Genomic DNA, 12,437 nt, shown 5'->3' on the forward strand with positions numbered 1-12,437 from the left:
GTCCCAGCTATTCTGATTTTTCCTCTTCAAACTCTCTGAGTTCTCTCAGGGATCTTTTATTAAGGCTTCTTAACTTTAATTTATTGTAAACAGAGCTTGGAGAATAAACTATGCAGTGAATTTAACATAATTTCTGCTGGTAGCACATTAATACATAGTGTTCAGCTTCCTTATGTGTGTTTCTGGGACCAGATGAGAAAAGTGCTCTGAAGAAGTGGGATTTTGCTTGCCATGAATATTTATATAAGAAAACTCTGTGCCTTGATAGTTCATGGAACGTAAATGTAAAAAGGGAAGAAGCATATTTTTTAAGCTGTATTTTTCCTGTATACCTTTTAGTCTCCTTTTGAAGTTCTAGAAAATATTATGATCTTTCATAGATACACGTCTGCATGCAGAGCAGCATGCTGGCACGCTGTGGCAGGACTTATACTGATGGTACCAGGGCAGCAGGTGGTAGCTGGTGGGGCATGGCCGTGCTTCTGCATAGGCCCATGTAATTCAGCAAAGCTCTTCACAGTATGTGTGACCAGAATGTGCACTGACTGCAATACTGGGCAGCAGAATAATGTTCCTGTTGGTGTTGCTGGATGTTAGGACAGACCTTTTGTTGAGTTACATCTAAATATGCAAAGTGTAAATGTCTCGCTGCATTTCCACTTACCTTTTTCATGTGATTTTGCATGCAGTACAATGAGAAATGCAAATTATGGTTATTATTTGCTCTACATTGAAGAATTCTGCTTACATTCCTAGGAAATGTTAAAACACTGAATGGGAAGGGTAAAGTAATGCTTTGAGCAAGAGCCAGGTGTAGAGCTGTAATGAGACAAATCTTGAAGACAAGGCTGACGCAACAGAGCTGGTTTTCCAAAACTGAAATTAGTTTTGTACAGTGGTTGGAAGGGAGAAAAATTTACCAGGGAAGATATTCTTTCTTCTTCTGGGGAAAGAATAATATTTGAAATCAGCACCATTTTCTGATTTAGGTAAGGAAAGACAGGCCAGTGAGTTACTATTCCTGCAAATATTATTATATGCAGTGACTGTCTTACACTGGCATTCAGTACTTGCTTATGAATGCTGTCATCTAAATGTATCATCCTGACACTACATTATAAGAGCTACCATGCAAAACTAACAGATTTACCACATTTCCAGCCACGGCTCTGGGAAATGCTATTCTGTGCTGCAGCATTGGAAAGTACCTTTCATACAGATGGGGTAATGCAGAGGCAAACGCAGTTTCAGCTATATCTCAGCTAAAAGTCACTGCAAAAATGTTACTTATTTAATTTTTGATTGCACACTCAGCACCATCAATATATATGTGTGTAGCCACCTGAACTGAATTTCTGTTCTTAGAACAAAATTTTGCAAATGTGTTATTAAGTAAAGAATAATTTCAAATTAAGTACCACAAATACAGAGTCACTTTTGGAGAATATAGTTGGTCGCAGAACTTCTCATTCCCTAGTTTATTCCCTTGAAATGTATTTTAGTTAAAATTTTGTTTTTGACTACTTCAGGCTTCAGAAAATCTATGACAAAATTGCTTCATACAACAGTTTTGTTGTTCACCCATCACATTAAAACAATAAAATGTCCATGTATTGGATATTCAAATGATCAGGCAAATATTTCACCCAGTGTACAACAAAATATTATGAGGTAATTTTATTTTTTCCCATTTTTAGGTAAAAATATTACAGTATACAAGATAATCTTATTAAAGGTAAAAATACAGTATTTTGCTTTTTCTCTAAACAGATCTACGTACAGTACACTTTTTATTTTGTTTTCTTTTTTAATGTTTTTATACAAATATAACTATTATTCTATTAGGCTATCTGTGTTCTCATCTGGCACTTAAGAACTGATCACAGGTCACCTTCTGGTTCTGCTTGTTTTTCTTAGCTGATATCTAAATGCAATGGTCATCTTATAGGTGTATCTTGTAAACAAACAGGTCCATTCAGTGGTTCCCAAGTAGTAAGGTGTGCTTTAAATAGTTGAAATCACGTAGCTAAATGTAAAAACCCAAGCAATCGAAGTCTGTAGTTGCTTTGCATCGACTTATTTTTACCATTCATAAAAATGCAGTCTGATTATTTGTATTACTGCAGCCTTTAAAGCAGTTTTAATTCCTTCCTGGTCCTCTGAAAGAGCCAAACTCATAACTCAAGACAATCATTTCTCCGATGATTTTTTTTCTCTCTCTTTTTTTTTCTTTTCCTTTTTCTTTTAATTATTATTATTATTATTATTTTCACGTTGTCCTTGGTGGAATTGAAGCCTTTTCATATTGTTTTAAATGTTTGAAACTACTGGGTATGTTCTTTATGATTTATCTCACTCTATGGCTTGCTGACCTCTGAAATCCATAAGTAGAGCAGAGTTGTGTTGCTGTTGGATTAATGCTCTTCCTTGTACTGAACACGTTAGCACAATATATATTATTTCTGCTGTGGATATTACTGGGAAGTGAGTTTCATATCACTCTGAATATGTCAGTACACTGTTGTTGAAGCTGGGATCATCTGAGGATAAAAGAGAGGCTAGGTGTGTACGAAGAGACCATATCCATTAGTGGGTTAGATAATAGAGCTGGAAAAGGCAGAGAGGAATTTTTGGCTGGGAATCCCTTTATCAGGTTCTAGCAGAGGGATGAAAGGATGCTTTACCCAACAAGCTTTGTTTATTTTTCCAACTCTGTCATTCAGCCTAAAAAGTAGATGACCTCCACCTGAGACACTTGGCCTCGGTCATTTCAGCAGATGATTTCTCATTTATTTGTCATTAACCACAGTGCTGTTCAAAGTTATCTTCATGGATGCCCATGTAAACATAAAAGGAGAGTACACACCCAAGGTTAGGATTTTTTAAAAAATTTGCAAGGAGCATTTGCTTGGCACAGTTTTTCTTCAGACTTCACCCACTTCTGATCAGGTCAGTCTGAGTTGGTATAAACAAGCACAGTCCCTTCATTGGACTCAGGCGGGTGAAGATATGTTTTTGTTTCTGTTTTTTTTTGCTTTTAACTAAAGGTGCCTTCCCTATGGTGCATTTGTTTCTGATGTCAAAGGGCATATATTTTTACCAGTAAGTCACTTTTGTGTCTTAAAAGTTTTAACTGGTAATTCACCAAACACAGGAGTAACGTGAGGTGCTCCTACCAATACTTGCTAGTTCACAAAAGTTGAGTGTGTGGCACCCATCTTTTGCACTGCTTTTGCCCTCCTAAGATGCTGGTTGAGACTGAAAAATGTTTAGAAAACCAGTTGTTTTTCTCTGTGTCCACTATCAAATGTCCTTATTTAAATTCTTCCCAAATTTGTCACTCAACTGCTGTATTAGTCTTGCCAGCTCATTGGTAGCTTGTGACTTTTCCTCCAAGAGTTCATATCGGAGACTAGAAATATCTTGCTTAATCTCTTTAAGTTCTCCTAAAGGGAGGAAAATATTCTTGTTAGCAATATTGAATCAAAGGAGTCATCCCTATGGTTTTAAGACATGAGAGAACATTTAAGTGTGCTTGGTCAACAGTGTGTGTGACACTCTATATGATGTTGCTGGGTTCATGCCCTTCATATTTGGCTTTACAGTAAATAACCCATACTTGCAGCAGTGGTACCAACTGCAATAGCAAGTGCATATGGAAAGTTCATCTTTCTTCTAAAGTCTGTTCCCTCTCCATGTATAGATCCCCATCCATACTGGACATTTACAGAAGGGTAGCAGAGAGAAGGTATTACGAGGAGTTTCTTTTCCATCTACTTAAAATTCCTATATGACACCATGGCAGTGCACATCTTTATCCAGTTCCAAAAAGTCTGTGGGCTAAGTACAGGCAGCACAGTCAGAAACTGCTGTATTTAGACCTCAAGAAAAGGCCAGGTATTGGCCTTTACAACACCCTGTACCCTGGGTGTTGTAAAGCAAGGATAGGTAGAGGTGTGGGGCAGAGCAGGACTAAGTGTAGACAGATCCTACAATACTCGTGTTCTGCTAAGGAATATTTCAGAGCATTAAGGTGGCTCAGAGTCACCATTGTTCGCCTTTGTGTGAGCCTGAGCATGCTCTCTCTTCACAGAGGGTGTTAACAAAGCACAATCCTCTTACTGGAGGTATCAGTAGCAATAACATTACACGCTCTAATTTGTGGCAATAATAAAAATCCACTTGCCTTCATTGACTTCATCATTTTCTCGGTCAACCTGAGCCTTCAGTACATACCGCTTAATCAAACGTTTCATTATTTTCTGAAAAGAGAACAGAAACACTTATCTTAACATGAGCTTATCCACACCTCCTTAATTCTAGACTTATTATGAGCAATTCAAGTGCCTGATTTCTCTAAGGATGAAGCCTGGCCTCAGTGGAAACAAAGGGAATTTTATTACTGACTTTTCATTTATTCTCTACTTTATATTATGAACTCTGTATTAAAATAGTTGATTGACAGCAATTGCATAATGAGTACACATAAAGATACTTTGGGGTGTTTGTGGGATGCACACAAATGGACAGGATGAAAACACAGATGATGCAGTAGCAATTTAAGAAATGGGATCCAGATCATTTTTTAGCATGTTGCTATTTAATATATCAATAAAATACAATTTACTGGAAGGATTAAGTGGTTAATTAATGTTGTTAACAAAGCCACTCATGATGATGAGCTGAACATCTGACCCAAGGTTAAACAGAAAGACTCTGCTTCGGAATTCAGGCTTATGGAGAAAACAGACAATGAGGGACAGAGAAAGAGAGTTTGAACAAAAATGGAGAGCTTGGCAAGGGTAAAATGGCAGATTTTAAGGGACATACACAGGGTAAAAATAGCACCATGCAGATTTATAACATGGGCAATGACTGTTAGTATGGAACAGAGAATACGGAAATTGTAGGAAACGTTTATGAATACAACCTTGCAATGTGATATTGTTCCAAAAATGCATGTTACATTTCTGTAAAAGGAAAGTAACTTTGGCAGTCGATCTACACAGTGGGTTACAGCTGAAGGCCTGCATCATTGCCAGTGACACCAGTGTGAGAAATGTGAAATCATTGCTCTATCAGAGATGATGATTTAGGTGTCCCAACAGATATACCTAAATTTGGTTATCAGATATTTACATTACTTCTTTGGGTACCCAAGTGCTTGATCACCACAACTCAGACTTGGAGGTCCTCAGGCAGATAAGGCAGCACATGCTGTTATGTTGGGAGCAGCTTCTTGAAGCAGAGTATAATAGGAGAGCCTTTTACTCTCCTATTTTGATTTAACCACTGCCAGAAAGAGGTAGTATTCAAATCGCATTCTTTGAGACAAAAGAGTGATAGGTTCAATGAAGATTTCTGTGCCCTCAAAGCTTTCTGCATGCTCTGTAAACAACAGAGGCCTCAGCAAACATCCAAGAAAAGATAGAAAAAAGATAGAAAACATCTTTTATTTTATTTTTCTATTTTTTTTGATTAGATGGACGTTATTAAAGGAAAAACATCTCTCAGTGTGAGCTCATATATTCCCAGAGCAATCAGGACTGTCTTTAAATATCACTGAAAACACTGCAAAGATTATGGAACATGAATTAAGGAATCAGATTAGAGTAAATCATATTAGATATAAGGAAGAAATTCTTTACTATGAGGGTGGGGAGGCACTGAACAGGCTGCCCAGAGAAGCTGTGGGTGCCCTGTCCCTGACAGCACCCAAAGCCAGGCTGGATGGGGCTTGGGCAGCCTGGGCTGGGGGTAGGTCCCTGCCCAGGGCAGGGGGTGGGACTGGATGGGCTTTGAGGTCCCTGCCAATGCAAACCAGCCTACGATTCTATAAATACACCTGCTCTTTTTTCTTAGTAGCCAGCTCTGAATTATAATGGTACTAAAGGCATGTGAATATCAAAGGAGGATCCAGTCATTTATATAAAGGTCATGTAGTCATGGAATGCGGGATGTTTAGGACTCTGTCCTTGTCTCAGAGAGGCATCTGGCTAAGCAGGTGAGTCAATTAAGTCAACAGAGATGAGGCACAGTGCACGTACGGTGTGTTGAAGATGGCCAAGGTAGTAGAATCCAGAGGGAGGTAGGGTTGCCACCTGGGGAAACATAAATGAAGTAATGTTTGGGGAAAGTAGGGAAATTCTGGATCCAAAAAGAATTTTTATTTTTATTTTTTTCAGAACAGATGACAGAGGAAATTTAGAATAAAACAAGGAATCAACATAAACAATGGATGCTATTACTACCTGGACCAATATCTATCTACTCCAGTTTCCATATAGCTGGTACTGTGGATGGCCACTACTCAAATACATGTACTAACCATATTAACTGCTGTCTGTGATGAAAGCCAAAAGTTTAAGGGTGTCTGCCTAATTTATCAAATACACGATGTACTCAGATTTGTCTACAGAAACAAAATATTAAAAATGTGACCATTTAACATGAGGCTACTTAGTCACTTAATAGATATTTCTGCCATTAGGTTTAGGAAATTAATTCATTTTTGCCCCTGTGGTTTCCAAGTCTTGCTTCTCCTTGGTACTGTTCCTTATTGCTACACTAAATGAAATAACCTCTTAGAAAAATAAACCTGGTTACTGCAAGAAAATCCTGAATAAAACTTCAAGACAGACTCTTGGTAATGAATGCCAAGCTGTCTTTTTTTGGTATCCCTCAAGAGCACTGCACGTACATACATGTACATCAGGTGCACAAAACGCAGATACATCACTTGATAAATTTCACTAAAGAAAACAGTTCAGAGCTAAGCCACTACTTCAAAGGTTTTCCCATTTGCAGAAGAAAGCTTGCTGGCCAGACTATCAAAGTTTGTTCTTCTTTGTATTTAGATAATCAAGATTGTTACACCTTTCTTGTATTATTTGGAAAATTTCTTTCTGCAGCAATGGAAACTTTCTAAGATTATTTGAAGAGAAACCTAGTAGGGGCATTAGGAAAGTAAAATAACATGTAGTTATCTCTCTCTTTGAAAACACAAATACTTTTCACAGCTGCTTTTGGCTTTTTCAACCTTGGAAGTAAGGGCTTAATTTACCACAAACATTAGGTGTTCTCATTTAGAAATAATAGGTGCAGGAAGAGAATGAGTCCAGCAGAGGCTGATGCATCTTTCTGTTACTTGTGGGTCTGAATGTACAGAAAAATGTCAGAAATACTCAAGTGCCAGTTTGAGCATGACAATCAGCTCTCTTCCTTTTGCCTTTGATGGTGTAAAGCCAACTAACTCCAGATGCCAGAACAAATGAATTCTGTTTCTAACTGTAGTAGGTGTCTTAGAGACACCTACTATCTTGGCACAAAAGCCTAGACAACTTTTAAGACCAGGAAAATGTTATTACTGGTATGTTGTACGGACTAGGAACACATTGTGCTGGATGCCACACCAGTACATGACAAACAAGTCCTAGAATTGCCATTGCACATCACACCCCATTAAAATATTATTTTTCTCAACTCTCTTCAATGTTAGTTCCTTCAGACATAACAGTTCCCATCAGATTTCTTTCGGGATTCATCAAATCCCATGGGTTGCCTTCTGCTTATTGTGTTATCCTATTACATGCTTGCACAAGAAATAATATTTATGCTGGCACGAATGCTCCAACCGAGACAGAGAGCTGTGCTAGTTCGTGCAATGGCTGAGGTGCCCTGTGCCACTGCTACAGTTGTGGGTGTGTTTGAACCATACCACATTGCAGGTTTAGCTCTGCAGAACAAGTTACTGCCAGGGAAAGCACATGCAAATGATAATGAAAAGGCTGGAGACGTGACACGGTGTCATGACAAAATGAAATGCTGACAACGCAAGACCGGGAGATTAAAGCTCGAATGATATCTCTTGTATTAAATTATACACCCTTGAGTGGAATTAATTAGCGTGACATACATTAACACCATGTCTATTGCCATGGATGATATGCTGCGCTTTTCTCCGAGCACTGTGAACGTGAGGTGCCCCAGCCCAGTCCTGTGGCCACAGCGCAGCTCATCACAGGCTGGCAGCAGCTGGACCAGAGTGAATACAACCCCTGCAGAGCTCTTCAGTGACAGATCTCTTCCCTGGCTCTTGCTTTCATGCTGTGATTACCTGATATCTCGTGGGCTTGTTATAAGCATTCTTCCCCGAATAATTTTCTGAGTTTCGAGTGCTAGACTGAAAGCGAACTTTCTGAAATTATAAAACATCATGATAGATTAAATCAATGATAGCTTCTCATACCCAGGCAGCCCCAAAGTAAACAGAGCCTTATAGAAACAGTAGGAAATGGTTTGATCTATGGGTAGGATAAAAGCCAGCACATTCAGGTCTAAAAAAGTGAACTTTTGAAAGACAGAAAAGGTTGAAAAACACAAATTACAGAAAAAAAAAATAGATTCTAAATTGTCTAGACAAAAATGGCATGCTCACTCAATATTTGGACAAGAAGGTGCTAAGAGAAACAAAATATATTTGTCTTGGATTAGTGATTATCAAAGTAGAACACAATTTAAAAAATAGAATAAAAATAAATAGGTTTATAGAGGACAAGTCAATGCACCTATGAAAACATTCAGAAACCGAATTGATTTTCAGCAGGTTTTTTACAACTGTACAATTTGCTACTCATTTAGCTGAAAAAATACTCCTTTTTTAAAACAGATTTTATTTTTTAAATCAGATGACATTGGAACTATTAATTTTGCACTCTAGTAGCTTCTAAGGAGTTTTTACAGCACAGAGAATATTTGTAACAAATTTCTTTGACATTATTATTCACCTATGAATTTTTTGGTCCAAGTGCTAAAGAAAAAAATTTTCTCAAAGGAATTAAGTCATATCGTAGACCCAAAGGAGCTGGTGGGTATCAAAAACCCTTGTGACTGCATGCAAATGTATGTACAGGGAAGGCCTTAGTTAAGGACTTTTCATCCCTGACAGGCCCAGAGATCCTGTGAAATAATGGTGTTCCTGTTTTTTGTTGTTGGTTTTTGTTTGGTTGGTTTTTCTTTCTCATTCACCAGGTGTGCCATGGTAATATAGAGATGATCTGTGAAAAAAAAAATCAACAGGCAAGCAAGAAATGACTGGGAGTTGTCATTGCTTATGTCAAAGCCATGGAAACTGTGAGTTCTGCATGAATTCCACAAGAAAGGACAAGCCAGACACTTTCACTTATATGGCTTGGGGAAGAAGAATCTTAGAGAAAATTGTATTACTTTGCTTGATGCTCTGAAGCGGAAGAAATCCAGACTAAGCAGACATTTTGTAGTTTGATTAAAATAATGTTTTGAAAATGTTATCTTTCTAAATCATTATTTGAGATAGAGGAAAAAATATTTCTTTAATTTCAAGATTTTACTGTTCTAATGGGTCCTTCAGTAATCATTATTAGTGTTAAATGAGTTTATGAACTAAAATGCTGCCACGTTGTCTAACTTAAAAACTGTTCACAAATAAGGAACTCAGTTAAATTATATGAAAACATGGAGCAGGCCCAATACATATGCCATTCTCTTAGGTTCATATGAGCTTGATCTTGTCCCAGGTGTGGGCTTTGTCTGGAGCCAGGTGGCTCACCAAGAGTCATCATCCTGCCAGGCTGCGTGCTCCTCTAAGGAAAACCAACAGATCCAAACAAAGCCCAAAGCAGGCTACACAAAGGCAAACTGCAGAACCTTTTCCAAGCTCTCTTTCTTTTTCCTGGTGTAACTTGTTCCCTTTCTTTACTTCTGCAAGATTAAAAATGGGGGTAGGCTGCTCACTTCTGAAAGCAGGTTGTTAGAATAGCAATGTGCTGAGGAGCCACACCAGCCTCTCACATGCAGTGACCGTAAGAAATGAGACAACACATTTTGGAGGGCTTTTCTTTTCCCCCAGGAATCAATTCTCAGTATTGTTCTCTTGTTTCAAACCCAACCTGAGCTGAGAAAATTAAATTAGCAAAGCTGTCTCCTCACATCTTTTAATCCACTGAGTTTGATGACTGCAGCCAAGCAGCTGCAGCTGAGTTCCTGTGAATGTTTTGGACTTTTTCTTCTCCTGTGTAATGCAGAAATGTTGCAGGTGGATTTGTCCTGTGAGTAGGTTTGGGTGTGTTACAAATGTATACACTAGGAACACTCTGTCCTAGGCATGCTTTGTACATTGCGGATAAAAATTTCCATGGGTAACATCATTTTCTCTAATTTCTTTGGCATTTCCCTAGGGGAGGAACAAAACTAATTCTGTTGGGAAGGGTCTGGACATTAAGCATATTCTTGCAGCTCTCTTGGTTTGTCATGCAGACACTCACTTTTGATGGGAAAAGCGTGTCACCATGCAGCTGGTGCTTACAAAGCACATTTCTATTTTAAAATGACCAAAAAACGAGATGGAAGAGGCAGGATCTGCCCATTAGTAGCTACGCATCACTAGACAGATGCAAATAGAGAACTTGCTAATTACAGCTGTAGGTATTTAGGAGGTGTTATTAATCCCTACTTGGAAACTTGTTCCCAAACCTGGAATGGCAGTAAATGCTATTAATGTAATGGCAGTAAAATTTGGAAATCACTTAAAGGCCAGAGGATGTTTTGAATAGGCATAAAGGCCTGCTGAGTATGTTAGGAGCCACATCTAGGATCTGATTTATGCATCTGCTTTTTCCCTTGGTCTTTGACCTTGCTTATTTGTCTTTGCAAAGTGCCTCTGTTTAGAAGAGTTGCTCTTTCACTAGTGTCCAAACGGTGCCCTGTATAATGAGCCTGGGAGGACCCTCTAGGTGCTAATACAATACAAATAACATGCAATGACAATTCTGGGTAAGAGGTTGCTCTGTCCCTGGTCTACCTGTAAACCATGCAACCCTCTCCTGAAGGTCTCTGGCAGGTGTGGATCCATTACACAAAGAAAGTGAAAAGTAAAGATGCAACATACCCGTTGTTTTGAATTCAGCATCCCCATCTCAAGATCATTTTCACAGTTTTTGGCCTTAGATTTGCAAAGTTTTATGAGGCACATTTTTATTCTCAGTATGAGATAATAAAATGATTTAGGGCTTGGCACTAGATTAAAAGGAGCAGGTAAAGTCCTTCCTTCGTCAAAGTAGGATAGCCAGAGCTTGGCACGTGCAAACTTCCACTCCACATCTGCATCCTCCTTGGGAAGGGAAGAGAAAAGAACACACAAATACAAAATTAGTACATAGGAAAGAATTTAGCTATCATAAGGACAAACATACAGGTAAGATATTACTAGAATCAGTCTTGTTTTTGCCAAAACAAGACACCTGACACAACATGTCTTCTTAGGCTTCTCTGTGGTGATCTCAAACTAAGGAAAATTTGACCAAATAAATGAATAAACAAAGAGTACAAGCTCTCCAAATACTAGACTGAACAATAATGAAGGCTGCCTCTGATTAACTGCAATACTAATTACCAGGTAACCATTATCACTGCATTGGCCAAAAAATCCCCCATAAAGGAGACTTAAGTCCCTGACTTCTATCATCAGCTTATTTTCTCGTTAGTCCCATTTGCTTTCAGCATCATAATGTCCCCAGATAGATAGACCTGCCATTCACCTTCTGCCACTTAAGCAGGTGGAGAAAAAAAAAAATCAATCACTGTGCCTGTGAATCTCCTTTATGAATTGTTGGGATGGACCAGGATCACTTCCAAGTACAAGGGCAAGGTCAGCACACTCTTTATGGATCTGCTTGGCATTTATATAGGAGGATGGCCAGACCCAAGTATCAGGACCAGCTAGCAGACAAAGGAATGGAGGAGATACAGCTGCTCTACAGCTGTTTCCATCGCGGCTTATGTGGAGGCCAGCAGCATCAATAGAAGTGTGGGTCTGCCAATTCCCCATACTCATGTACATCTGTGTCATGCTAAAATTAATAACCTGTGATTACCCCGTACCTCTGAAACCCAGTCAAAAACTGGCAGAACACAATTGAGCTTAATTCTGTCATAGATATAAAAATGTCTGCCAATGGAGCTGTATTCACATCTGCTGTTTGGCCTTCTCATTCTTTGCGGTTGAACCTCACAAAAACCTAAAGCTGAATTACAATAGAAATCACTTATTAACATTTTTAATGCTTTTCTGCTAAAGAGATACTGATGGAAGTAGTTCTGGTTTCCGGCTGGCAGAAGAATTTTTTTTTTTTTCCATAAATGCAATGTAGCCAGGAAGTGCTAATACTTGAGGGATAAACAGAAGAAAAACAGAAGTAGCTGAAGAGTGATATTCAATGCAAAGCATAAAAATGTGGCCTTATATCTGCAGCTAAAAGTAATGCATGTCCCCACTGACTGTAATGGAATTTAATTCCTCAGTAATTGACATCCTCTGTCTTTATTGACATTGCTGTTGTCAGAAAAATACATTGGCAAAAGGGACTTTGTCTCGTCAGTAGAATGACTTTGTTTTTCCTTAA

General features: G+C 38.5%; 1 protein-coding gene across 3 annotated transcripts in view; it reads right to left on the reverse strand.

Moving 5' to 3' along the window:
* Window positions 1-1,652: 1,652 nt before the first annotated feature.
* TRPC7 (transient receptor potential cation channel subfamily C member 7) overlaps window positions 1,653-12,437 on the reverse strand; it is a 91,222-nt gene continuing 80,437 nt past the window's right edge. For 2 of the 3 annotated variants that reach the window (XM_068698290.1, XM_068698291.1), the window contains exons 9-12: window positions 10,925-11,146; window positions 8,117-8,197; window positions 4,187-4,262; window positions 1,653-3,446 (exon numbers count right to left, since the gene is read on the reverse strand). In XM_068698290.1, coding sequence (XP_068554391.1) covers window positions 3,304-3,446; window positions 4,187-4,262; window positions 8,117-8,197; window positions 10,925-11,146 — 522 coding nt within the window. In that variant the 3' untranslated portion in view covers window positions 1,653-3,303. Of the gene's footprint in view, window positions 3,447-4,186; window positions 4,263-6,047; window positions 6,102-8,116; window positions 8,198-10,924; window positions 11,147-12,437 lie in introns of all 3 variants that reach the window. The other variant, XM_068698292.1, reaches the window with a different exon arrangement.

This window comes from Anas acuta, chromosome 14, assembly GCF_963932015.1.
Source record: "Anas acuta chromosome 14, bAnaAcu1.1, whole genome shotgun sequence".
Taxonomy (NCBI): Eukaryota; Metazoa; Chordata; class Aves; order Anseriformes; family Anatidae; genus Anas; species Anas acuta.